Here is a 27,138-nt window from a genome sequence, read left to right as displayed (position 1 = left end):
AGTTCCGCACACGAGGCATTAAGGACATACTTATTAATATTATGCCCTTACCCAAACCCCTTATCTAAACTTAACCAATCAGTAGAGTGTGTAAACATGATAGGAAGCTGATGTGTATGACAGAAGCAAGTACTGTTGTGTATTGAAGCAAGTACTGTCGTGTATTAGATGGAAACGATGTCCAACGGCATCATTGGCTGTAGTGAAAGTCATAGGAATTCAAACGAGTGCAGTCGCATGATATATGAATTAGCCACATTTAGAAAAGTCATACGAATCCTGACGATTTCACCGTGAGAGTGTGTAGGATATGATGCATTCATGCAGACTGTATGCTGCCGGGTTTTGACTCAGAAGCAGATATGTAAATAAAATTATACTTAACTGTTAATTAACTGCTTGTTATGATTTCTATGCCGATAAATCTACAACACAGGAAAAAATTGATCACTTATTTTCGCTTATTTTGGTGAAGCAAGTGGCTTATTTTGGGCTTGCAACTGGTATTTCACTACTAATTTTAGAAAAATGCAAAATAGAAGCGTTTTCGCAAACGATATCAGACTTAAGGCTCTTTCACACCAAACGTGATTTCTCGCAACAATGAAGATTTAGAAAAGAAATAATGGATTCAAAGTGTTTTTAATATTGTGTGTGTTTTTTTCACCCAGCAATGAAATGCTCACACCAATAAGATTTGAGCTCTGAATCATGTTTCAGGAGCTGCTGCAGTAGTCAAAACCAGTGCAAATGCTAAAGCACATAAAACTGTTTTGCCCAATGACATTCAGTGTTGGGTAAGTTACTCTAAAAAAGTAATTAATTACTAACTACTAATTACATCTTCTACAGTGTAATTAGATTACTGTACTAATTACACTGTCTGAAAAGTAGTTGCATTACTTATTACTAATTACTTTCTAAAACCCTTAACAAGGATAGACATGAAATTGTTCTTTTAATTCATTCAAATAAATCATATAAAATCAAATAAATTATTCATGAACTGGCCAAAGAATTTAAGGGGGCAGCGTTAAATTAGAAAACATATATTTTAACATTAGACATTCAATTTCTATATTAAATTCACTATTGTTTTAAATAGAATTGTTCTATAGTCTATACAGTATTTAACACAATTACATGACAATTACAACTGTAATTAAATAACTGAAAAATTAAGAGTAATCCCTTACTTTTTTCAATGAAAAATTAATTCAATTATAGTAATTAAATACTGTACAAAATACATTTGAATTACTGTTGATATTTGTGGAATAGAACAAGGGGGGCTATAGCAGAAATGAGATTAAGTAGGAGGAAAATAGGAGGAGAAGAGAGAGAGAGAGAGAGAGAGAGAGAGAGAGGTGGGTGATAATGAGACTCATCTAGATTAAGTCTCTTACAAGCTGTTTTACAATTGAGCTGCACTAGTAATGCATGGGGACAGGACATGCACACAGGGACCTGGACGTGTTCACAGGTATGTAGCATCCAAAGGAAGCTGCAGCATCATCTTTAATGTTAAATATCCATTAACAATTATTGCATCCTAGTTCAGAGATCACAGACGCTAGATCACAGATCTCTCATAGATTTTTTTTAAAATGTTGTATTATTTACTTATTGTTGAAAGCTACACTGCGGGGAAGGCAAAGGAGATTATCATGTGTTACTGAGAGCTTTTGTATGACTCAAGTGTGTATGACATTGATGGATGTGCTCCAGTTTTCTGTTTTCATTTCATTAGCAATATCTGAAAAGAGTTACAATGGGCTATGTCATTAGAGAGCTATAACACATCTGTTCTGTCGTTAAATGTTTTACCTGCTTGAGATTCGATTGTTTAGCTAATATGGTTTAAATGAGCCACTAACACCATGATTTGATTGTGATTAGTGCAATCGATGTAAATATCTAAAAACTGTGTTCAGGATATAAACTATATAAAGTTGTGTTGACTTTGACAGTTGTTATTGTTTATTAAAGTTAAGGATTAAAGAAATATTGTTATCGACACAAAAATGAAATCCTGTCCTTACAAAAATGTTCCTTGGTAACCATAGTTTCTGCCACAGTTGCATAGTTGATGCTACTACTGTAACAGCATAATACATTGTGGGATCTCTTTCAAACAGTGTAAGAAGCTTTTAGGTTCTTTATACCATTTTGTTTAAGGAATATTCGGGGTTCGACTTAAACTTAGGTTAAACTTGTATTGAAGTTTATGATTTTGACTATCCCTCCTTTATTTTATTTAAAAAAAAAAAAGCAAAAATTGCGGTTACAGTGAGGCACTTGCAATGAAAATGAAAGGAGCCAGTCCACAAACAGAGGTGGGTAGTAACGCACTACATTTACTCTGTTACATTTACTTGAGTAACTTTTTGGAAAACAATGTACTTTTAGATTAGGTTTAAAAGTGGGTACTTCTTGCTCTCACTCAAGTAAATTTCTAATGAAATTTACAATGGGCGGTGTTCCTGTCATTACCTTACTGGGTTTAATTTTAATTAATGTGTAATTTATTGAGAGATTATTGAATGGGACTTTTACGAGAGCGGAAGTTCACGCAGAGGTGCACGCTGTCACAGTCACTCAAGTCATCAATGCTGCAGCATCAAACTCTTCAAAGTGAAACACTTTCTTCGCTCTGCACAGTGAAAAATAGAATAGTTTTGTCATGCAATGCCTTCATTTAACACCAAGACAGGTGGATATTTCGAGATTAAAATCACAGATTCAATTTAAGGCAGCACACTGAGGTAAATTTTGGCTCTAATCCTAACACGGGCTTTTCTGTGTAACGAGATGGTCATTTTCAGGGTGATTCTGTAACTGGGCTCTTATGACATCAGTTTTTAAGTGTACATTTTTAAATCAGTGCAGCAATATATCAGTGCGCTTTGTCCCATGTCCCGCATGTCATGAGCAGTATTTACACATTTACCACGCGCCCTCGTGGGGGTTCTGGAAACTACTGCAGCTACTTCAGGCAGATTAACTGTATAAATCCATGTAAACATCCAAGCTGAGTGTAAATAAATTCATTTTGCTCTGCCATTCACGTGATCAACAACTGGAGCGCGAACAGACAGCATTTCTTCTGTGTGAGATGTGCAGGCACGAGGTGAAGAGAGTGGCTGTCTGCAGTCGTTCACTCATTCACTATTTCCTATATAGTGAATGGCAGTTAGTGCACTATATCTCAGCAGTGAGTGAACGAAATGAGTGAGTGAATTCGAACGCTGACGTATACACAAAGCGTCGGATATCTGGGGCTGTTGCAGAAACAACGTCACATATGACATTTTAAAATACTTGGGCCTTACATGTTATTCTTATTAAATAATATATTAATACAATAAATCTTCATTCTGTTTGTCATTTTTAATATATAATGTGTGTTAATATAAAAAGTAAACACATTTGATCAAATAAAGAGTACATTTTGTCTCTCTAAATGTTATTGCTTTGATCTTGCTATGATCTTGCTTTGGTTTATATTTCAGCATTATATATAATGTCCTTGTTTTTCACCGTAATAATTACTAGAAATGTTTCCAAACCTCTCTTATTGACAAATTCATCCAGATCTGACAAGAGCCCTTAAAGGGATAGTTCACCCAAAAATTTAAATTCTCATTATTTACTCACCCTCATGCCATCCCAGATGTGTATGGCTTTCTTTCATCTGCTGAACTCAAATGAAGATTTTTAGAAGAATTTCTCAGCTCTGTAGGTCCATACAATGCAAGTGAATGGGTGGCAATATTTTAAAGCTAAACAAAATCATATAAGTCAGCATAAAAGTAATCCATAAGACTCCAGTGGTTAAATCAATATCTTCAGATGCGATGTGATAGGTGTGGATGAGAAACAGAGAAACAGATCACTTTCACATTCTTCTTCTTGTGTTTTTGGTGATTCATATTCTCTACATATCGCTCCTGCTGTCTAGCAAAAAATGACAAATATTGATCTGTTTCTCACATACACCTATCATATCACTTCTTTTTCATAACCACTGGAGTCTTATGGATTACTTTTATGCTGCCTTTGTGCTTTTTGGCACATCAACATTTTGGTCTACAGAGCTAAAATATACTTTTAAAAATCTTAATTTGTGTTCTGCAGAAGAAAGGAAGTCATAAACATCTGGGATGGCATGAGGGTGAGTAAATGATGAGAGAATTTTCATTTTTGGGTAAACTATCTCTTTAAAGTGATAGCTCAGCCATAATTTACTATTCTGTCATCATTTCTCTACCCTCATGTTGTTCCAAACCAGTGTGATGCTTTGTATTATGTGGAACACAACTTAATATTAATATACACATTCACTGAAAGTAAATAGTGACTCAGGCAAACATTCTGTCTAATATCTCCTTATTGTGTTGCATGGAAGAAAGAAAGTCATACAGGTTTGGAACAACATGATATTGAATGATGACAGAATTTCCATTAATAATAATAATAATTCTGTAATAAATGTTAAATGTGTATTATGTAATGGAAAATAGAGGAGTTAACATCTATGGCTATGTTCAGACTGCAGGCAAATCTGATTTTTTCTCAAATCAGATCTTTTCAGGCAGACTGTCTACACTATTAATTGCAAGTGATCAAATCAGATTTACGCGTTCAGACTTCAGGTTGCATTGGTAACGATGTAAGCATTCCCACGTGACAATGGATTCAAAACAGATGCGGGAAAAATGGAGGTGCATCATCTCGCTCTCCAAATAAGCGCCCTGTCCAGTCGCGGTGCAGAACTCCTCCGTCGCACAAGAAAAACTCAGCGATGGAGGAGACTGGTAAATATTGTGATGTTCCATACTGCAGTCACCGATTTTTTACATCATCGTTGTGTGTCACGTTAAGAGTGTCGCAAAAGACCATTTGAAATCCGAACTTGAGCAGCCAGAGCGTCCAGACTGATACGCATCTGAAAAAATCAGATTTCAGTCGCATTTGAAACCACCTCCCAATGTGGTTTGAAAAAAATTCTGAAAAATCCGATTTCATGTGGTTTTTTTGGTGTCCAGACTATCAAAAACTCATCTGGATACAATCTGGATATGCAAAAAATCGGATTTTTAGTGGCAGTCTGAACAAGGTCTATTATGTCATTTGTGAAAGTAATGAGTTACTCACTACTTGAGTACTCTTTTAGTTGGATACTTTCTTACTCTTACTCAAGTAATTATTTATGTTAGTACTTTTACTTCTACTTGAGTATTTATTTTATTTAAGTAATTGTACTTTTACTTGAGTACAGTTTTTGGCTACTCTACACACCTCTGTCCACAAACATAAAAATGCACACTGTTTTAAAAGTATAGCCACAAGATGTAAACATTATACGTGTTACATGATGATAATGTAGTAAAATAGCTTACTAACCTCATCTGTGTAAAATTATGTTATATTACAACTTAGTTGTCATAATGACAAAACCCTGTAATCTTGGTATTGGATATATCTTTACACGGATAAGGTCAGTAAGCGATTTGATCACACTAGAATCATGTTAATATATAAAGTTTGTGTCTTGTGGCTATACTTTTGAAACTTTTTAAGTATTTTAGCTTTATGGACTGACACCAATTACTTTCATTATAAGTGATTTACTGTACCACTTATCTTTTTTTTTTTTTTTTTTTTATAAATAAGGGACCAATCGAAATACTTTTTTGTGGTAATCAACATTTTGACCACAAATGCTGGTGATTGAGCTGAACTTGTGTTGAACACGAAATATCCCTTTAAATGTTCTTATGACAGTGCTAGCTAATACCAATTTACCACAGTTTAAGTGTAGTTACAACAATTGCAGTCACTTTGGTACTTTGGGAGACAATGTGGTTACCATGGTAAATTTTTGCAAAGGTGAGAATGTACGTCATTTCACCAAAACATCGCAAATGCTAGAAAATCTAAAAAGACTGATGCACAATATTTGCATGTACATTGCAAATATTCATTTGCAGACACTTTTATTCAAAGTTACTTAAAGCGAACTCAGTGTGTCTTCACTGGGAATTAAACAAGTCCCATGCTCTTCTATCTGAGATACAGGAAGAAAATATACTGTATGAACAAGATTAAGCAAGTAAAGATTATATATTTTTAAATACTGCTTGAGTAGGTGGCTAAAGAACTTATTCACACAGTCAATTAATGTTCAGTTGCCTCAGACATTTTTGAGAAGATCCAGATGGTTCTTTGTTACTAGACAGTATTTTATGGATTCAGCAGAAGGCAAATTAAATCTTGCAATCTTGTGTCTCTCTCTGACTTAAAGTTCTGCCTGCATTCAGACATGACATTCAGGCTAATCAAGTGGATTTAGACAGAAAGATAAACCAAGATGAAGTGAGGATTGAGAGGGACTGGGAAACAGCTTCACGCTGTTCTCAACTGCTGCCATCTGGCTTCCTCACTAAGCTCCTGACATGCTTGATCTTACTCCACACAATTTGTGCTCAAATAGTGTGTTCACTAGGAGGATCTATTGTCTGCTGTTTGATATAACATTTGATACAAAGTTTAGATCTGCATTTTACCAGTGGGATCTCTGTTGTTGGATATGGATGAAGCTATATCTACTTGGTTTATTATTAAGGACAAATGCACTTGAACCCACAGGGTTGTCTGTGCTCTAATTTTGTTATTGAACTCGATCTTAGCCAAAAGGCAGAAATGAAATTCCTAGGTTACCATGTTTCCATAAAAGGTTATAGCAGAATTTGCAGTATCTACTATTGGTTATTGCAGAAAAAACAATGTGACCACATTGCATAGTATTGTAAACTAGGGTGACCATATTCTGGTTTTCCAAAAAGAGGACACCTTTTTTTCCGCCTTTGGGGATTGGGGTGGGGTGGAATAATAGGGTTCAAAACAGTATTACTATGAATGCAAACTTTAATACAGTGAAAAAGACACTCAATTAGCATAACATAAATATATATAAATAAATACAAATTTCCAACATTCTTTTGAATGTCCATGTACTAAAATAAAATATTTGATACCATGAGTGTACTTTCATTTACTATTACTATTATTTTGAATGGCCATGGAAAATGAAGCAATGTGATAACAATTTTACCTGGTCGCAAAAGTAGTCCGTTAATTTACCTGATGAACTTTCACCTTTTGCTGACCCTTTATGCTTCGCAGAGCTAATGTGTGCTTCTAAATCATTTGCACCTTTATTAGCAACTGACACATAAGTGCCAGTTTTACATGTCATACATTCTGCTTCCCACGGATCTCGACCTGGACGAAAGCTTGGGAATTTTTTGTGCAAATCTTCTGTAAATTTGCACTTTCATTTGGGCATTGATTCCACTCAGCTGCATTTGCTGCTACTGTCAAGCAACTGTTTGATGCTGAACACAACAGTGCTTCGCGCATTCGCAGAGAGATTGACAGGCAGGAATCTGGCCAAAAGTTGCTGCAAGCCTCTTATAATCGACCAATTGGTGTGCGAGAAGGCGTGACTTACAAAGAGGGGTTAAAGCAATGCAAATATGCATGCAGACACAATGAAGTATTAGACCAGATGCACATCATAATGCAACTAAAGCCGAATCCCGAACAATTTCGCAAATTTAGAAATCCCGGCCAGACGCTTTTTAAAGGTCCGAAAAAGAGGACATGTCCGGGAAAAAGAGGACGTATGGTCACACTATGTAAACACAAAGGAGCAAACCAATGGACAATAGCAAATCCATACACAAGTAGCCAAAGTGGTCACCATCACAGGAGATGCATTTGAGATGCATGTGTATTGACTGATCACGTGTGATTGGATAATCAAAGACGGATGTTAAATCCAGGTGTAAACATGGACTTTATTTCCACAAGGATGCCAGTCCGACAGTATAATCTTTCTAAGAACCAACACTAAATGTTGGCACATGATGCTGTAGATGTACTGACCCTACTGGAGCTCCATCCACAGGCAGCACAACTGCTTTGGTCAAATGCTAAAAGCTTGAAGTAGTAATTAATCTAAGATATCTGCTAATAGATGTAGAGACAGTAAGACCTGGTTAAATAAAGGGTATGATGTGCACTGCTGATGTAGGTCAGACTGTATTGGAGACAGTGGGAATGGTAAATACTTTCAGTTTAGAGCCCAGAAGTACGATTTGAATCAGCACATTAAGCAAAGTTGGACAAAATTCTGAATATAAGAACTGGCTCCCTTTAACTCATGAGTTAGAATTTGAAACAAATTCCTCAAATGCTGCACTAGCAAAGCCCTCTGGAGAACCTCTTAGCACCCTTTTGGAGACTCAAATATCCTATTTATGTACTCCAGCCTTGAAACCTTTCCCTTATCGTGGGGTTACTGAAGGAACTGTTGACAGTCTTTAACTAAAAGTAGAAACTAAAAGTTTCACAGAAAACTCTCTTCTTGTAACACAGTGCTACTTATTCAGCTGTCTTTTTTTTTATGTGGACAGTGTGATCCCAATCTGTCCAGCCCTCCCTTCATCCAGTTCTTCTTGCACTTTAATGCAATCCAATTTATCGACAACTTTCGGCACCTGGAAGAAACAGCACAGGCTTCGACAGCACACATTCACACACTAATCCTCTGTAGACCCTTGATGACGACTCTTTCTTGACTTATCCTAATTAAAAGAGACTCTGACGTACATGGATCCACTTGTGTGGACGTCAATGTTAGTCCTGCATTACTGCTTCAAGCAAATGAATCTGATCATCATACACTCTTAAAATATTGTGTTTCAAGGGTGCTTTGCGACACCCTTAGATTCAACAAAGATCCCTCTTCTTATGAAGAAAATATTTCCGCTGTAGAGGGTTCTTGAACTGTCTCAATGCCCTCTCTTTAGTTGTCTGCTAAATGGCTAAATGTAAATGTCTATGGTCCACAATAAAAGTTAATGTTACATTATAAGCTCTTCAGATCAGCATATTAGTCTTTAAAGGGCCAGAATATTAATGGGTTTCAAGTAAATGTAAGCATTGTGTAGTTCTAGCGGGGAGACTCACAGCTGTACATCATCACACCATCATCTAGGTAGCTCCTAGCCAATCGTGTATCTAGAGTTAGGGTACTCAAGTTTGGACTCGGACTCGAGTCATTGTTACTCGGACTTGACTCGGACTTGAGCCTTTGGTCCAGCCGAGTCCATGACATTTGTGATGCAATGAAAAAATAAATAAATAAATAACAAAACAGAAGTTAATGAACACATCTCTGTCTGCATGCAGCTGTATTAGCCCCTGAATTTGTAGACGTAGCAAGAGTTGTTTCACTGTTTAAGCAAACACACGCACACACACACACATACACACGTGCACAGGCACACTCATCAGTCAACCAATACACTTGAATGTTACTACAGAGACTACTGTATAACATCGACTACCAAGGTGACTGGCATGACGAAAACATAAAGACGGGTATGTATCCAATCTAATAGAAACTAAACAAGACAGTTTCACACAACACGGGACCTGACAACTGGTAAAATTGCGCGTGGCGTTTGTGCAGCCAAGACGGTGCTTGCATTGCGGATTCATAGTTAAAAACTTAAAATCAAGAACTTCATTGAGTCAAGTCACCCACATCATGTCTCTCACTAAAAACAGCATATCGTAATAAAATACATAAAAATAGTATTAATATTGGATATTAAGTCTTTTTAAGCATAATCTGCACATGTAGGCTTTTGTAGTCTGTTGTGGTCCACGCAGTTTTGTCAGCTTGAACTGGTCCATAATAACTTGATGAATTAATTGTGTAACTTTTTAAATAGTCGGGAAAAAAGCACTATTGTTAAAGCAGACAGCAACTCTAAACAGATAAACAGCACCTATTTATTATTGATTGACTGTTTTCAAAGCATTGACGAGCTGCTTAAAATACATTCTTTTACAGCATTTGTCCACCATTCACAACATTCAACCATGCACAAAAAAATGTCAAGATATTTTGGGCAGTGAAATGTTTTGTTTATCATTTAATTATAGACTATAAAATAAATGTATTATTCGATGACAGAGTTGTATATGAAGCTAAACTTCATACTTATTCTCCATGTTTTTGTGGTTAAAGAAGAGCTCAGTGAAATTTTCTTTGGTTGGTATTTAAAGATTTCAGACTGATTGTAGACCAACGCGGCTGCTGCTCAAGCAAATATCAATTATTATTATTTTTGTTTTCTTCTGCGGCAGCTGTTGCGAGACACACATGGATGCATCAGGGATTTAGGTACACGAGCAGCACACAGAACTGCCCTGCATTGTGCAGTTTCCCGCAAATTAACTAGAAAATCATGTCATTAATTTAATTCAGGTTTATGAACAGATTCATTCGGACTTGACTCAGACTCGGCCTGTTATAGACTCGGTCTTGAGTCTGAATCAGCCCCTTTTGGACTCGGACTTGACTGTTTAAAGACTCTTACTTGACTCTGACTCGATTATGGTGGACTCGGACCCAACACTACATGTATCAGCCATTGCTTTATAAGTCTGCTTACAATCTATCACATTCCTGTTACATATATTCTTCAAATAAATGTCATGTTAACTTTTCTCAAGTCTGCTAGTATTTCTGATAGAACTAGAGAGAGAAACTTAATTTATGGATCTTTAAAAAAAGTAATCTTATATCAGGCTGAAAATCCCGTTTGGTTCAGACTTGGTTCAAACTGGAACCTTTATTTTTATGTGTGAAGAGGAAAATCTCATTGTTCTGAAGTTTCATCTAGTTCTTAGTTATGTTTCATCTGAGTACTAATTGAGATTAGAGATGTCTTCTAAATTGTTGTTGGAGGAATAAAAATGGACACAAATGAGACAATTGTTGAAATACAGTAAAAGTAGAGTTATACAATTATTGTGGATAGCACAGCTGAGAATTTAGTTTTTGGAGAATGAAATGTTTGTATTCATATTAAAATCTTACTTTTAACATCAGACTTTGATATCTTGGAAAATCTGAGCAGCTTCTGAAACTCTGACAAGATATTAAAGAAATCTCACTTGTGAATTTGTAAAATTGTGTAAACAATTATTCAGTATTGAGCAGGACCTGAAGGAAATTTGTCATTGAAAAACCCATAGTGATCAACCACTAATTTGAGTATTGGGGGCAGCACGTGTCCCCCTAAATGTCTATATTGGTTATGGCCTTGACTTTTCCTTTCAATTTAGATTATTGTTTAGAGCTAAATATATTTATTTCTTCTGAGACTGTGTGATTAATGAAATGTATTATCAGTACAGAAAGTAAATTTTTTTCTGTTTTCTTTTTCTAGGCTTTAGATGAGCTGCTCTGAAGAGGCAAGGAGGGCACATCTTAGGGATTACTTGTAAACACGCATGGTCTCTGAACGGTAGATGACCTTGGAGAGGAGGAGACTGTAAAAGACACAGTAAGCTGCAAGAGACCATTTTAAAGGATTCAAAAAGAAGAGGACAGATACAAGTGAAATCCTGTAAACACACAGAAGAACCAGGCCTACACAAAGATCTGCTCTGAACTCATGTAGCCAATAACATAAAAGACTTCAAGGAAAAACCTCTGTCTACCTTAAAGAATCAACTATTTGATCAGTTAGGTTTAAACAAGCATGAGGCCCAACTTCCCCACACCAATGCTAAAGAAGACCACGAGTGAATGGAATTTATCATTCATCTTCTACGCCATTTGTCTTTCTGTATGTGCTGGGACTGGAATTCCAGGTTCAGACTACAACTTCTATCCTCGTTTTATGTGTACCCCCATTCCTGCCGATGCTGATCCCGGGTGTTTCCCCACAGCGGGTGGCCCTGGTGGCCCCAGTAATAGGCAACACAGTGGACCAAATGGGAACAGCAATGGCTGGTGGGGTATGTCCGAGGAGGCAAAAGCAACCATTCTGCACCTGCGGGAGAGTTTGGTCCAGCAGAAGGAGACCATTCTGGACCAGCGGGAGACGATCCGTGAGCTCACGGCCAAACTGAATTTGTGTGAAGGTTTCAACCGTGGCATGGGCAACCATGATGACCACCCACACCACACGCCTGCACACCTGGCCCACCATGCCCACCATACCTACCCGCCAACACCTGATAACAATCCCCTCGGTTGGGTGGTGCCTGATGGTCACCATGGCAACCATGGAATAGATCCTGTACATTATGGAGATGGGATTGGAGGACATCACCGTGGGAAAAGTGAACTGAGCGATAAGCATGTTTCAGGGGAGATGACCCCTTCAGCCTCCTCTACACCAGAGCAGATGAGCAGGATGCTTCAGACCTTAAAGGAGCAGCTAGTGAACCTGCAGGTGAGGCAGAATAAAGTACAAAGAGAGAAGGAGAGAGTAAGACAAGGGGCAGATGATAAAATGAACGATGATAGACATGCAAAGATACTGCTGTTGAAATGTTAGGAGCAAGAGGAAATTTATGACTGAAAGTTATGTCTTATAGAACAGTGGTTCTCAACTGGTGGCACAAATTGATCTGTCACGTGGTAGAAGCTAGCTAAATTAGGTAGATGTCAACATACACAGGTTGCATGACATGCCTTCTTCTTTGAAATCTATCAACACAACTTCACAACTTCACTGGAAAATGTATTTTAAGATTATAATTCAGCTGTTTATTAGCTGGCTTACATAGCCACCATGTTCCAAAAACCAGCTTCACCAACTTAAGCTGGTATGAACAGCTGGTAGTTGGTTTGTTGCTGGTCCAAGATGCTATACCAGCTTGGATCAGCTAGAAACAAGCTACCATGCTCCAAAACACAGCTATCAGCTTAAACTGGATTTTCCAGCAAGGAAGGTAAAAGATACTATCCAGACTACATTAAATATGGGATATGGGTTTGGTATTGTGCTGGGTCACTACTTGATGTCCAACTGTCCAATATAAAATCTGGGTCATGAAGCAAAACCAGCTCAGAACCATTGGTGTACAGTATTGCACCATGCAAACATTTTCTTAGACTAATGTGATTGTGTTTGCAGACAAGAAACACCTCCAGCACCTACTCCAGTTCATTGAAGGATCTCCTGCAAAGGAAGATCAATGCCCTAGAACAACAGATGCAACACTATCCTGCATCACTAGCCAGTGCCAATCACAGTGACCATGATGACGATGACAGTCACCATGGCGACGATCATGATGACAGCCATCACGAAGGCCATCATGATGGCCAAGACCATGAGGATTACGATGATCCTCACGATGAGAGTCACCACGATGATCACCATGACGATAATCATCATGATGATGATCACCATGATGAAGATCACCACGGTGACAATCACCATGATGATAGCCATGATGACAGCCACCATGATGACCGCAGGCATGACAATGGGCACCAAGACAACAGTCACCATGATAACAGCTACCATGACAATGAGGTTTCTGGACATAGCCTAGGGAGGTTGCCGTATCAGTTACAAGGACACAGAGAAGCACCGGATGGGGTGCACAGCAAGTTGGATGCAGTTCTAAATCATCTGCAGCACAGGCTTGCTGATACAGGTAAGAGCACAGTCAAGGAAAAAACCCTAGTCTTTCAGCCCCAGTGACCAGCAATTAGACACAGCATGCTGAAAAATCCAGCTACAAACATCTTCAGATTATAGCTGGTTTTACATGGTTTCTAGCTTGACCAAGATAGTCAGTTTTGGTGTTTAGTTGGCTACGAATCTGATGATGATGATGATGATGATGATGATGGTTGACCAACTATACACCAGCCAGTACATGTTTTTTTTTTTCTTGTTTTTTTTTGGAACTTCGTAATTGGTTTGTTTATTTTTCAAGGTGGTCTACCAGCTCTAATTAGCTTGTCCAAGCAGGTCAGTTTTGGTCACTAGTTGGTTTTAGCTGGTCTAGGTTGATCAGGTGGACTACCAGTGGATCTGGTTTTGACATAGTAGACAACTTTGGACAAATTGGTTAGGGCTGGTAGACCACGTTGAACCAGCAACAAATCAGCTACCATGTTATAAAAAAAAAAACAGCTTGACTACCCCTGGCAGGGCAATGTTTTTTCCTCACATGCAAAACTTTTTGATTGATTATCAACTGAGCAACAGTGAATATCAGCTCCACAAACTCCAACTGATCAACATTGATTATCATCTCCACAAACCACAACTGATCAACAATGATTATCAACTCCACAGGCTCTAGAAAGATGAGCACTGAAGCTTTCCAGATCGGCTTCCCCATGCGAACTAACTACATGTACAGTCGTGTAAAGCGTACACTGCTGCATGAGATATTCTCCTTGACTCTGTGTCTATGGATGAAGGCCGGCATCGGGCCTGGACTAGGAACACCTTTCTCCTACTCTGTCCCGGGTCAGGCCAACGAGCTGGTTCTCATTGAGTGGGGCAACAATCCTATGGAGCTGCTGATTGATGACAAAGTGAGTAAAAGAGAGGGAGACAGGAATAAGAGGGTGGAGCTCTTGTCAAAAAGTACTTAAGTAATGTGTATAGAATTCCAGTCAAAATTTGGAACCAATCATAAAGGAAGCTAATGGGAATTTTCTTACTGAATTCCAACATAAGTAAAAAAAAAAATATAATTTTTTTTTAACACAAGTCCACGTTCACACTGCAGAGTTTTGGGAATGACAACTGCATTTAAATATGGGATTGAATCTCATAAATTACTGTTCTGTGTATGTATGTGATACAGGAGTCACTCCTGAAAGTCACTCCATAGTAAGGTTTTGGCATCTTGCAGCAAGTAACATGGATGTCAACAGTTTAACACTTTTGGTGTTCACTATTTAACCCTTGTGTGACCTTAGGGACATTTTTGTCTTTTTCATTTTTGTTTTTTCGATCATTTTGGCTGTGTTAATGCCAACTGCATACATTTTGCCAAAGGTGAGTATTTTTGGGGGAATTTTGATATTTCATCCTCAGTTCCTATAATACATCTATAATACACTGTGTACACAAAATAGCTACACTCAGGAAATTAAGGACAAAAATGTCCCCACTGAAACCCATTAAATGGCAATATTTGATCCCAGTGCCGTTAAAGCATAAAATCATGAGTTCTATGATATTATGCTTTCATTCTGGAGGCCTGGCTTCAAAATGATTATGTTTTTGTTTTATATTTTCCATCAGATGGTGCCATTTTTCTCATGTTTATCCTATGGAGCAAATACAAGCTTTTTTCCTATTTTCTGTTTGCTGTATTATAGAGTATTGCAGGCCAACTGAATAAATGATGCAGCTATAATTGTGTGGGTGTGTTGGTATGGGTGTCAGAGTGTGTTTTGTATGTGTGTATTGAGAAATGTGTGTCTGGGTGTGTGTGTGTAAAAAACAGAAGTGGCATTATGTAAACAAACTGGCATTTAAAGGGCTAAAATCCTGAAAATAAATGAATATTTGGTAGTTATGATCAGGACTGATGTTGATTAAAAAAAATTAACTCATTGAATGTGGAAAATAATATTAATATATAATTCTATTTTATGACGCGCTGCAGGGCCACTCCGGTATCACTTTATTTTACTGATCATTCTTGACTGGTCCCAAATTATGATAAAAAATCCATCTGGAGTCCCATACACATTCCTTTTTTGACTAGAAAAAATTAAGAACATATGAAGTAAGAGGAAAGGGTCATCAGAAAATAAAAATTGCCATTCAAAGAGGAAAAGAGATGGGGGTGAATCAGAGAATTATAATGTCTGTTTAATTTAATTATGTCTGTCTGATCTGAGAACATCTGTGTGTGTGTGTGTGTGTTCACAGGCTGTTACTCTACCCCTCTCTTTAAATGATGGTAAATGGCATCATGTGTGTGTGACATGGTCAACACGGGACGGGCTGTGGGAGGCCTACCAGGATGGAGTGAAGAGAGGCTCAGGAGAAAACCTCTCCCCCTGGCACCCCATCAAACCTGGAGGGGTCTTTATACTGGGACAGGAACAGGTAACAAACATGCTCAATATACTATCAAATAAAATCTAAGTGAATTTGGCTCATACTATTAGGGAAAGTTTTTTTTTTCATTACCCCTAACCTTAAAGTAATAAATTTGATGCTTCCTGCACTGATTGAAAAGTGAAGTCACAAAGTCATAATAAGTCCAAGCTGAAACGTGAATTTGCCATGTCAAAACATTGTCTTATTTGAGCATCCTGGTCAGGAAGATACAGCAACATTGGCTAAACCGGGACTACCTGTTTGTTCGACCAATAGCAAACGAGGAGAGTGTTCAGGAAACCTGTTTGAAGTCCCGTTTGGTGATGCTAAAAGAGTAGAAATGACATACTTTTAACAAACCAAGTGTTATAAGGACTAAACAATGTCACTTGTCATTCTCATTTAGCCTTGCAAATGTGATATCACCAAATCTTTCCTTTTTTTCTTCTTCTCAGGACACACTGGGTGGTCGTTTTGATGCTACACAGGCATTTGTTGGTGAAATCTCAGATGTTCAGATGTGGTCTCATGTTCTCACACCTCATGACATCTACAGTCTGGCTTCTTGTGGAGGCCATAATACTGGTGACATCATCGCCTGGTCAGAGTCAGTGGTGGAGCTGCATGGAGGGGTCACCAAATATCCCTTTGACCCCTGTCACTAAAGTCCAGAGTTTATAAATCTCAGAAAAAAAGACAATCTTATCTATTTACTAGCACTGAAGTGCGAAAAGTAAAAATGCAAACCCACAGCTTGTTTCAAAGCACTTTGAAGACTTTTAATGCAATTACTACTTCAAATATATTGCCTTCTGTTTACAAAAGACACTTGAATTACCCCAAGACCTCTAGGACTAAAGCAGGGACCAGTGCTGTGTGTTATGTCCAGGTATTTGTGTACCTAATGTTTTTCAACTAAACTTTTTTTAAATTGTTATTCTACTTCTTAAATGGCACTTGCGTGTCTTTCAATATTTTGATGCAAGTGCATCACAAATGGACATAACTTGGACAGAAAAGCATAGATCAAAATAGGATGTGAGAAAGCTAAACAGAAGTTGTATTGGGATATAAAAAATGTAGATGTTTTGTGCAAAAATAGAAAACCTCAAGGCTCTAAATGAGCGATTTAATGGATTCCTTTACTTGTACTGTAAGAAGAATCTACGAAAGATACAGCGATACCAAAGAGAAGAGTTAAATACTGCTTTAGAGACAACCAGCTGATCAGAATGGCCATGTTTACTGTTTTGTTTTTGTTTTTTTGTAAATTTATGTTTTGTTTTGTTTTGAAGCTATAATCTGATTGACAGAGTATGTCTATTCTGATGTTAAAATGTTTAGCCACATCAGAGCTAAACTTGAAAGCAGCCAGAACTGGAACTGTCTTTCTTATTTAGTCATACTTTTGATATGCTTTGAGCTACCGATTAGGTGTTGTGTAGTAATTCGCTTAAAACTTATAAATAATGTATTTTTTCATAATTAATGTATTGATTTAAAAGACTGATTTCCACTCTAAATTTGTATATCTGAACATCTTACCGTTTATTTACTTGTTTTCATTTGTTTACAGAGTTGAAAATGCAATAAAGGGACTAAATTGTAAAAAGAAAAAACAAATTCTGAAAATTGAAATTACTTGACAAAAAGACTATCTGTTCGTGTAACATGAAGTTGACTTTAATCGTGTGAATTAAATCATCAGGTATTTCCGAAATGAATAATTTGGGCTATTTCCTAACCCTGCAGTATTGTTTAGCACAGGGATCGGCAACCTTTTTGACATGGAGTGCCTTTTTTTTATTTTCCTGGTCAATGGCTGTGCCGATGATAAATAAAATAGTCAACTCCTCTCTCGCCGTTGCTGGCGTGCCAGTGATTACCCCTCCGCGTGCCAGTGCTGGTACGCATGCCATAGGTTGCCGACCCCTGGTTTAGCACATGCCTCTCAGACAAATGACAGGTCTTAGGTTGGTCTTTGTCGCTATTATTAGAAACTAAGCTAATTAAGTATGTGAAGATCCTGTTGCTGAACTCGGCTGTCAACCACCTCTTCGGCTGCATCCGAAAGTTGAGGCAGTTGACTTGGTGCCTTGTTGCCTCATCTGTTAATGGCTTAACCAACAGCGTTTTTGTATGAATAGATGGTATTTACAGCAGCGCCATCTTTGATTGACGGGAATGACAATGAGGCTGTGAGGGATAGATGTACAGTCTCTTCAATGGGTTGTACAGTTGTTTAAAGTGTTTTTTGATCGTTTTGCTGACTAACATTGAAAAAATTGCTTTCCAAGATATTATAGTAGACAAAAAACTCTTTTGATGTAATAGGAGCTTTTTGATAGCTTAATTCAGTGCTTGTCAGAAACCTGTCTCAGGACAGTGTAAAAGGAACCTTATTTTCATCCTACCTCTGTATATATCCTCCGAAGTCTGCATTTTCCAGCTTTCACATGCAGCCGTAATGTGTCTTTACATCAAATCTCTCAACACCTGATGAGAAAAAAGCAAACATGGCTGATACAGACCAATACTCCTAAACTGAATATATCCTCCACCAGGTACAGCACAGAGTAAACTCATACAACCAAGAAAAAGATTGGAAATCGCAGAAGCTGAACTAAATACTTTGAGTAGCTTGACCTGATCAAACACCTTTTGTAGACTGAAACGTTTCAAACAAAGGACATAGACAAAACTTTTAAGAGCTCCCCTGCTGGCCTGATTTGATGTGATTTGGCATTTATTCTCATGTAGTCCTGGGGTCCATGACATGTGTAATTAGTTTTGCCAAGTTCAGACAATTGGTTCAGAAGGCCACGCCCAAAATTGTAATTTGCTTGTATCTGCCAAAGGTGCAGATGAATCCATATTCAGTGAATAACTTTCTGTTAGGAGTGTTCCAAGGTGAGATATGATATGTTTTGTATATAAATATTTTCCATAATGTTTTTTTTTTTTTTTTTTTTTCAGAGCCTGCAATTATTTATGGAAGCTGAGAGGGTCTGTTTGAGAGTTGTCCGTTTGTCGCATGAGAACGCTATTTTACCATCGTTGCTTTTGACAACTAGCGTCTGTCCTAGTACCTGTAGGACAGGGGTGTCAGACTCATTTTGGGTTGGACCAAGCGACATTGCTTGGGGGCTGAAGTTTATATTCATAAATTATATATACTGTGTGTGTGTATATATGCAAGTTTTTGAAAACGATGCCGTTATCGTCTCCGTTTAAATATCTTTTAAAATTATGCATTAACATGATTAATTATCTTTAAGAAAATTTTATCATATATTATCATATTTTATCAACTTTGAACACAAAACATTTTGACATGACTGAAAGCAACTTGCAGAAAATCACATATTCATTCAGTCCCTCCGAGTAATTCAGTAAGTTCATTCACTGAAGGATTCGTCAAACTGATTAGGGCATCGTTTTCAAAAACTTGCACTCTGAAACCCGTTTTCAAAAGTTTGCGTTTTCAGGCCCCAAAACGCCGTTGTCGTGTAAACGAACAGCCAAAACGCATAAAAAGTTTTCCATTTTTAGTTGAAAACGTTGTCATGTAAAAGGCCCCTTTTAAAAATTGCACTGTTTTGGTGTTATTTCACGGTGCACACTTTTTAATGTCACCACATTCAATTCAGACTGCAATCTCATAACTTTAAAATATAATTTATTTAATGATGCTGCTAGTTCAGCAGTGGAGCAAAGGAAAACTGGAGCAGGAAAATAGAAAATGCTGTTTGCATAAATAACACTGGGGTAAAAAGATACAAAATAAACTTTTTTTTCCCCCCCAGCTCCTCTGATTATTCATAAAGGTATATAAAACACCACCTCTGAAGCTGTGGTGAATTATGATGACACACTTGACAATTCATTAATGTCGCTGCATGTCATTTGCTTTGTATGGTTATGTATTCAGCCACAAATGTTTGGAATTAAGCAATGTTGTATTCACAATGTGTGTAAACGCAAACTGCTCCGTGAAAAATCAAGCAAACTAAATTTAGAGCACCTCTTAAGATGGTCTAAAATAATTTGCAGCGTTCTCATGGACACTTGAAGTTGCAAACTATTGTATTTTCAGATGACTGAAACAGCAGAAACAGTGAGCACTCTGCATGCATGTGTTCTATGAGAAGCACTTATGGGCGGCAGAGCGCTTCTGAATACACAGCCAATGGCTTTTCTTTCGCCTGTTCTTCAAAATAAAATCTAGTGTGTTTCTTCAAACGCGCATCTTTGTGTCTGACAGCATTTCTTGCCACATGTCACTCCAAGATTTTTATAAGACGCCCGCCACAGATATAACCCACCACTGTGCATGCTGGTGTAGAAAGACTAACTAAATTGTGCCCAAGACAAAAAAATGACCAAAACGGCAATTGCAAGTGGGGTGGCCAGGCTTCAGTCCACGGCCACCCCTGGCCACCCCCTAGCTCTGCCCCTGCTTGGACCTGTCCATGTTGTTATTATTTCTGTGAGAGAAACTTCACTGTGGAAATGTGTGGCCATGGAACTTGTGTCACCCTCAGACATGTGTGGCGTTCGCTGATACGCGTGACTCTGCGAGCACTGAATGTCCCATGTAATTAAAAGAAATGCCACTGATCGTGCAATCTATAACATAGCTACAAGCAACACCACAAATTTAAATGTTTATCTGTTCTGCTGTTGCTAATAAAATAATACTATTAATACCGAAATTACAGGCTAAATCAACGTGAATATTTTCAAACATTACTTATTTATTTTTTCCACAAATCATCCTGCGGGCCGTATGTTTGACACCCTTGCTGTAGAATGTCAGTTTAACTGTTTGAGTTTGCTGACATGCATATTTATATTTCTTACTTCTGAAATTGAGGAGCTCTCCTGCTCCATCTCAGACTAATGGTTTCCAAGCATATCTGTGTGTGTGCATGTCTTTGGAGATGGCTAGTTCTCTAGAATGGCTAACATTGCTTACAGCACCTTTTGAATTAATTGGTCATGGTCTTATAGGCCAAGTTCACAGTGAATGTTTGGGAATGACAACCGTATTTACTTACAGGTATGAGTCTCAAAATGTCCTGTTCATACAATGGTTTACAGTTCACCTCCAATACTATCTGTATGAATGAACAACCAAAGTCAAGCCCGTTTTCTAACAGTATAGTGAAAGTGACTAATGTAAATATCAAAGATAGCGGCGTCCATACCAACGACAAGTCATATCACAATTAATGACACATTATTAAACAAACAAGTCTAATCTAAGGCATGAGTTCATGCGTCAAATCATAATTAACTGACAGCGTCTTTGAATGATTTTTAAGCGAGTGTAGAGCACAACATTTGGCTTGCACCCAGACCATAAAACTGGTGGACATCGGTTGGATCTTCAGATGACACACAGCTCATATCTCCATCTCCGTGAGTTCATTAAACCCCATTAAACCTAAAAATTTGCGGGTGTCAGTTCAGTTGTAGAATGCTGTTCTCACTCTCGTAAATAATCGACCTGTGTGTGAATGTAACCGTGTTAAGCGCTCAGAAACAGGACTGACAACTGTATTCTGCTGCGGTGTGATCGTGGCCACACTTACGTCTGGCAAACCCTTGTGGCAAACCTGCCGCAAAATTTCAACTCATTATTTGCAAATGAGCTTTGTGGAAAATTCTTCATTGTTGCCACAGGTTTGCCATAGGAGTATTCGCCAGTAGCGGCAAATTGTTCATTGTTGCCAAAGGTTTGCTGCAGTTTCACCACTACCAGTGAAAAGCTGCAAACTTCTGGCAATAATCTGCGGCAAATCGAAAACTCATTTGCATGTGAAAATAATGAGTGGTAAATTTGCAAATAGGTATAGCTGCAGGCCGGAAACCTCTAAATGGGGGTGTAATCTCCAAAAGTGGGTGGCGTTACTCCAGAAGAAAGCAGGGTTACTCCAAAAGGGGGTTGCGCCAACTCCAAAAGGGGGGCATCACTTCCACTCGTGGTTAAGGTTAGGGAAAGGGTTAGGTAAGGGGCTCCCCATATCTTTAATGGCGGTTTGGAGCTCCCGCCCCTTTTTGGAGCACTGCCTGCAGATATATCCTTCTCTAAATTTGTGGCAAGTTTGCTGCAACTCGAGGTTTTTGTAAGAGTATACTGACACCTAGTGGTGTAGATGCAGGATCAAGTAAAAAAGGAAAGTTTTCAGGGACTGATGCCATTGTAGAACTGCGCTATTTACAATCAGCCATGACAATTTATTCCGTGAGTGAAAGTGTCTGATAGCAGGGAGGGTTACCTAGATAAACTGAGTAGTATTCGGCTGGTAATATGATTTTAATATGTCTGCCACCATGAGACGACCTGCTAATATAATCAGACTCTAGCCTAAGTAGCTGTGGGCTTCTGAAGAACAGAATAACAAGATTGAGCAGCACTTAATCTTTCTGGTCATCTGTCAGGAAATTAGCTAACAAACTCAAGACTCTGCAGAGCAGGATGCAAACATGACATCAGAGTACCTCTGGCACACTTTTACAAGTCTGTCAATCCCTCGAAACACAGATATTTAGATTGCGTAGAGCATTCAAAACTCAAACAAATGGTTGTGATGAAGTAAATATAGCAGAAAAGTTTAAGTACTTTCTACCTTTGAAGAAGTTAAAGCAAAAACTTGAAAATATTAAGTAAATTCTACATGTACAAATTAATGATCTAGCTCATAAGTAAATATTATTCATGATTGTTTGTTATCTTTACAATGCGCCATCATGTATCAATCTTGAAGTAGAACACTTTTTCATATTTATTTGCTAATTTGAGTAACTTTGACAGGTAAATAAAATAAGTAAATTGTACTTAACTTTTCGAAGCTGGTGTTCCCAGTATGCACCGTGCTTGAATAATCAATGAGCTTGAATGGTTTCACTGTTTGCAAGTTTATTCACACCATTTTAATTGTTGATTCTGTTGTTACGTTTGGTAACTTCTTGTTTTGAGAAGTCTGAAGTTAATTTTCTACTCAAAATTACCTGTTCATGATAAAAAAAAAAAAAAAATTGATTGTTACTTTCATCATGTTTTGTGCACCAAGTGTTGAGGTTTGCGTGCACAGCTCTGTATTTTGCTTCTATCGCTAGTAATGCAAGGTGATGATGTCTAGTAGACTACATAGCATGCATTCAGCTTCCATGTGGAAGGCTGCCATATGTCATGTGGTACATGATTAACCCTCCTATGGTCTTCATAAATAAGCCAAAGATAGGGCAAAGGTATAACTGTTTTTTTGTGATGATGATGATAATGATTTCTTCTTCCCTCAAGTAACAATACAATTATGCACTTCTTTTTGGATTGTATGCTATTTTGATCTTATTTACATGTACATTTCTCAATTTTACCATTAATTTCCATAAGCAAATTTAAGAAACTTTAGTACAGTAAAAACCTACACTTCTATAAGTTGAAACATGAAGAAAATATGAGAATGTGACATCAATTGGAGGCAGACTGCTGCCATCTGGTGAACAAAATATAAATAACATGATTTGAAATTCATGTCGTGAAAAAAATAGCCAGAAGCCTACTGTGTGGTCTGACTGCTTGTTGTAACCCAGTTTTATATTTTATCACAAGATATGCATTTTGATAGATATTTAGACATTATCAAACTATTACTTGTCAAAGTTTATCATTTTAAAATTGATTTGAATTGTCCGTTTTTGCAGTTAACAGAAATAAACTGCAAAAATTGTGAAAAGAGTATAAAACAGAAGAATCAGAGTAAACATTTTGCCTTTTCACATTTCTGTAGTAAACATGTATTTTGAAAACATTTTCAAGTCAGTGAGGTACAAAGCAATAATGAACAACAATAAATGTATAAAAAAAGAACAAACAGTAAACAATAAAAAACAGTAAAGAATGATGCATGTCTTTATGCATTCGTGCATCCCTGGTAGTGTGTAGTTATGATGGCATGTACCTTTCAGATTGTTTTGCATTTTTTTGCACACCATACCGGTTTTAATGTCTCTTGTGAGAAAGTCCACACCTTTATTTCTGTGTGTGTGTGTGTGTGTGTGTTCTGCCTCATGGCTGTTTTAGTCTCACCCATTTATTTATTTTTTCTGCATTGTGTGTGTGTTTGTGTGTGTGTGTGTGTTTGTGTTCTGCATTGTGGTGTGTTATTGTCTCATCTCCTCCTTTCTGAGTGTGTGTTTGGCATTGTGGCTGATTTATTGGTTTTATTTGACAAATAAAAAAATGCTCTGTGTTATAGTCTAACCAGTTAAGATTTGTGTTTGAATGGGTGTGTATGTTTTGCACATACACACCCTGCATTGTGGCTGATTTATTTGACAGATTAAAAAAAAAAAAAAAAAAGATAAAAGCTCTGTGTTATGTTATGGTCTTTCCCATTCATTTTCAATGATCGGTCAATTTTGACTGGAAAGACAAAAGGTGTTTTTTTTTTTTTTTTTTTTTTTTACGACCACTTAGACTTATTGAATCATGCCCCAATTTTATTATTTTTTTTTTTTTTTTATGTTCAGATGGCAAGTGGCGGAAAAGTCACCAAGTCTTGTACCACTCATATAAATAAAACCATTTTTTATTAAATCAGCAAAAGGGATTCTGGTCAAAAATGACCGAACTCCTATAGGAGGTTTAAACATGCATTTATAAGGAAAGTTCAAAATGTGAAATGTTCTAATAGAATTAAAATTTTACTAAGTTTATTTATGGATCATATACATCAGATTTGTAAGTAAAAGTTACTCAAATGTTTTAACTGTATTAAATGTTTATGTTTTAAGTTCAGTTGAATCACTCACTTTAATCAATATTATGTCATGAATTTATGTAGATTTTACTTCATTTTATACCATTAAATGAAAAACGGTGCACAAATCTAATAATAATTTTTCATTAATATTTAAAATTAAGTAAATCTTACAAGTAATTTTTTTCAGTGCATGCAAAACTTGCCACTATTATTCCAAGGCATAGCTATGCAGTTGCTAAAGCGTTCTGCATTTTTGTTAAAGTGTTTCTATGGAGTTACTAGGTTGAGCTGGGTGGTTGGTTACTGGCCCAAGTCAAAAGAGCCCATTTACAAGTCTCAATGATGTTCTGGTCTCTAGACAAAGAACAAACATGTCTTTTTATAATCTTTTTGTTTATTAGAGCTGATTAACACCAGTGTACCATAACTGAGTCTTTGTTTTGCTACATGAAGCATTTTCCAACAATCAAACCTTTCTATGTCCAATCAGAAACAGGGAGAAAGAATAGTCAAGAGAAAGAAATGCTTTCATTGTCCTACTGTATTTCTATTGACTTTTGGCACCTTTGCACATCTCATCAAGAAAGAAAGTACAGATTTAGTGTCCAAAATGTATTCAAGTCATTTAGAGTCATTCTACTGTCTTCATTAGACCATGTCATGCCCAAACTATTAGTTGAAACACATAGCTTATATCATATCTAAGAATGTACTGTTGCAGTCAGTAGTTGATGCTATTTAACACTTGGAGCCCCTTAAGATCTGTCTTTAGGCTCATATATAGCCTGTAGGTTAGCATACAATACAATGTGAAGCATATTAACTTCAAATTATTCGATATGGATGCTCTGAATGAACACAGTTGAGAACTGCATAATTAATTACATACTGATAGAGGGCACTGGAGAGGGAATCAAACGGTCATACGCAAGGAGAGCTTTTGAACTGTGCTAAACTCTATTAAAGTGCCATAAACACAGACTTCAAAGTATTAAATGGCATAAAGACATCCTTTTCTATAGCGAAGCTTTCTATTAATGGGGGGGAATTACAAAAGTCAAGCAAAATGCACTGTTAACCATTATCGTTAATAACTTTTTCAATTATTAGTATATTTAAATAGAGCACTATTAGTGTTCCGTATAATTATATGCATTTTTAATTTGTTTTGTTTTGAATAGAACACATTTTAATTTTTACTCAATGCTTGCCGTCTAGACTGTATATTAACTGTAATGCCAATTTATTAACTAGAAGGTTCATGTGTTAATTAGAAATACGGAACACTAATAGTCACCTTACATGTTCAAAATATTGATATTAGATTCACCGTTTACAAAAGATGCTTCGATTCAGTACAACATGCAACCCGATCCTTATTTCTTTACAAAAAAATAATAAATTAAATTCTATCGATTTGTGTTGTAAACAAACAAAACAACATGTATTTACAAACAGAAAAAAAGCAAAATATAAAGTACATTGAAAAAAGCTGCCATGAAACTCCTTCAAACAGCATTGAGTGAGAGGGAGTACACTAGATTTTCACACAAACAGAAATACAGGTCATTGCTACCTCTGGCACATATCACAGATCAGAAATAATTAATAAACATCTTTATCATGTCTCGTTCATGGAATACACAGCAGCAAACACGGCTTTCTCTGACATTCTGAAAGATCAGACTTTAACTGCATCAAATGTTGTTGTTTGTAATAGCAACAGGTAAGAGGAAGAATCTCATGAAACCCAAGAACATGTCCAAGTAATAATTCAACCCCAAAATAAAAGACAGACATAATAATTTATATTTTGCTTAAAGAAAATGAAGATTTTTTCTTACAACCCAATTCTTAATTCCATAATGCAAAGAAATTAATGCTAATTCTTTTGTTAAAAAAAAAACTGCAACACAGTAAAAAAAAAAAAAAAGATTTACAGTAATTACAATCTAAAGAGAATCACCGAGAATAATGAGAATAAAAAAATAAAAAATAAAAAACACTCAGTAAAATAAATGATCAGTTCCAAGTACGTTTTATTTTATTTTTTTAACTTTAATATGGTTGACCTCAAATGTGACCTGGACATGTTTCTGTGAGATTCCCCCAGAACAGTTTTGTTGCCCAAGTGGCTGACTTAAAGTTTAAGCCTACTTTTAGTTCAAACACTACCAAGAACATTCAGAAAAAGGGCTGTAGGGAGTTTCTAAGGTTTTTTTTTTTTCTTCATAAAAATGGGGGACATTATTTAATGAGGTGAGTTTCTACACATATCTTGATGGATAAAGTTTACCAGCATTGCTTTTCATCCTAGAGAACATTTTGGTCACATACTGATACACCATCCAATTAGAAAACTAATATTATTATAGGCCTATTCTGTTAAACAAAAA

At 36.9% G+C, this 27,138-nt stretch overlaps 1 protein-coding gene across 1 annotated transcript; it reads left to right on the top strand.

Annotated features, from left to right (window-relative positions):
• The first annotated feature begins 1,372 nt into the window (after window positions 1–1,372).
• LOC127454384 (neuronal pentraxin-1-like) lies at window positions 1,373–17,562 on the top strand. The gene is made up of 6 exons (XM_051721561.1): window positions 1,373–1,483; window positions 11,316–12,329; window positions 13,017–13,545; window positions 14,196–14,440; window positions 15,795–15,974; window positions 16,424–17,562. Exons 2-6 carry the CDS (start codon window positions 11,631–11,633, stop codon window positions 16,631–16,633), a joined length of 1,863 nt encoding a protein of 620 aa, XP_051577521.1. The 5' UTR covers window positions 1,373–1,483; window positions 11,316–11,630; the 3' UTR covers window positions 16,634–17,562.
• Window positions 17,563–27,138: the final 9,576 nt, after the last annotated feature.

This window comes from Myxocyprinus asiaticus, chromosome 16, assembly GCF_019703515.2.
Source record: "Myxocyprinus asiaticus isolate MX2 ecotype Aquarium Trade chromosome 16, UBuf_Myxa_2, whole genome shotgun sequence".
NCBI lineage: Eukaryota > Metazoa > Chordata > Actinopteri > Cypriniformes > Catostomidae > Myxocyprinus > Myxocyprinus asiaticus.
The sequence above is the reverse complement of the archived record's forward strand: the minus strand, read 5'-3'. Positions and strand labels throughout refer to the sequence as shown.

What these genes read in the sequence shown, in the direction of transcription:
- LOC127454384 (XM_051721561.1), top strand. Translation starts at nt 11,631, where the DNA reads ATGAGGCCCAACTTCCCCACACCAATGCTAAAGAAGACCACGAGTGAA. An exon ending in AGCAGCTAGTGAACCTGCAG is followed by an intron (nt 12,330 to 13,016) that starts GTGAGGCAGAAT and finishes TTGTGTTTGCAG; the next exon opens with ACAAGAAACACCTCCAGCAC. An exon ending in AGCTGCTGATTGATGACAAA is followed by an intron (nt 14,441 to 15,794) that starts GTGAGTAAAAGA and finishes GTGTGTTCACAG; the next exon opens with GCTGTTACTCTACCCCTCTC.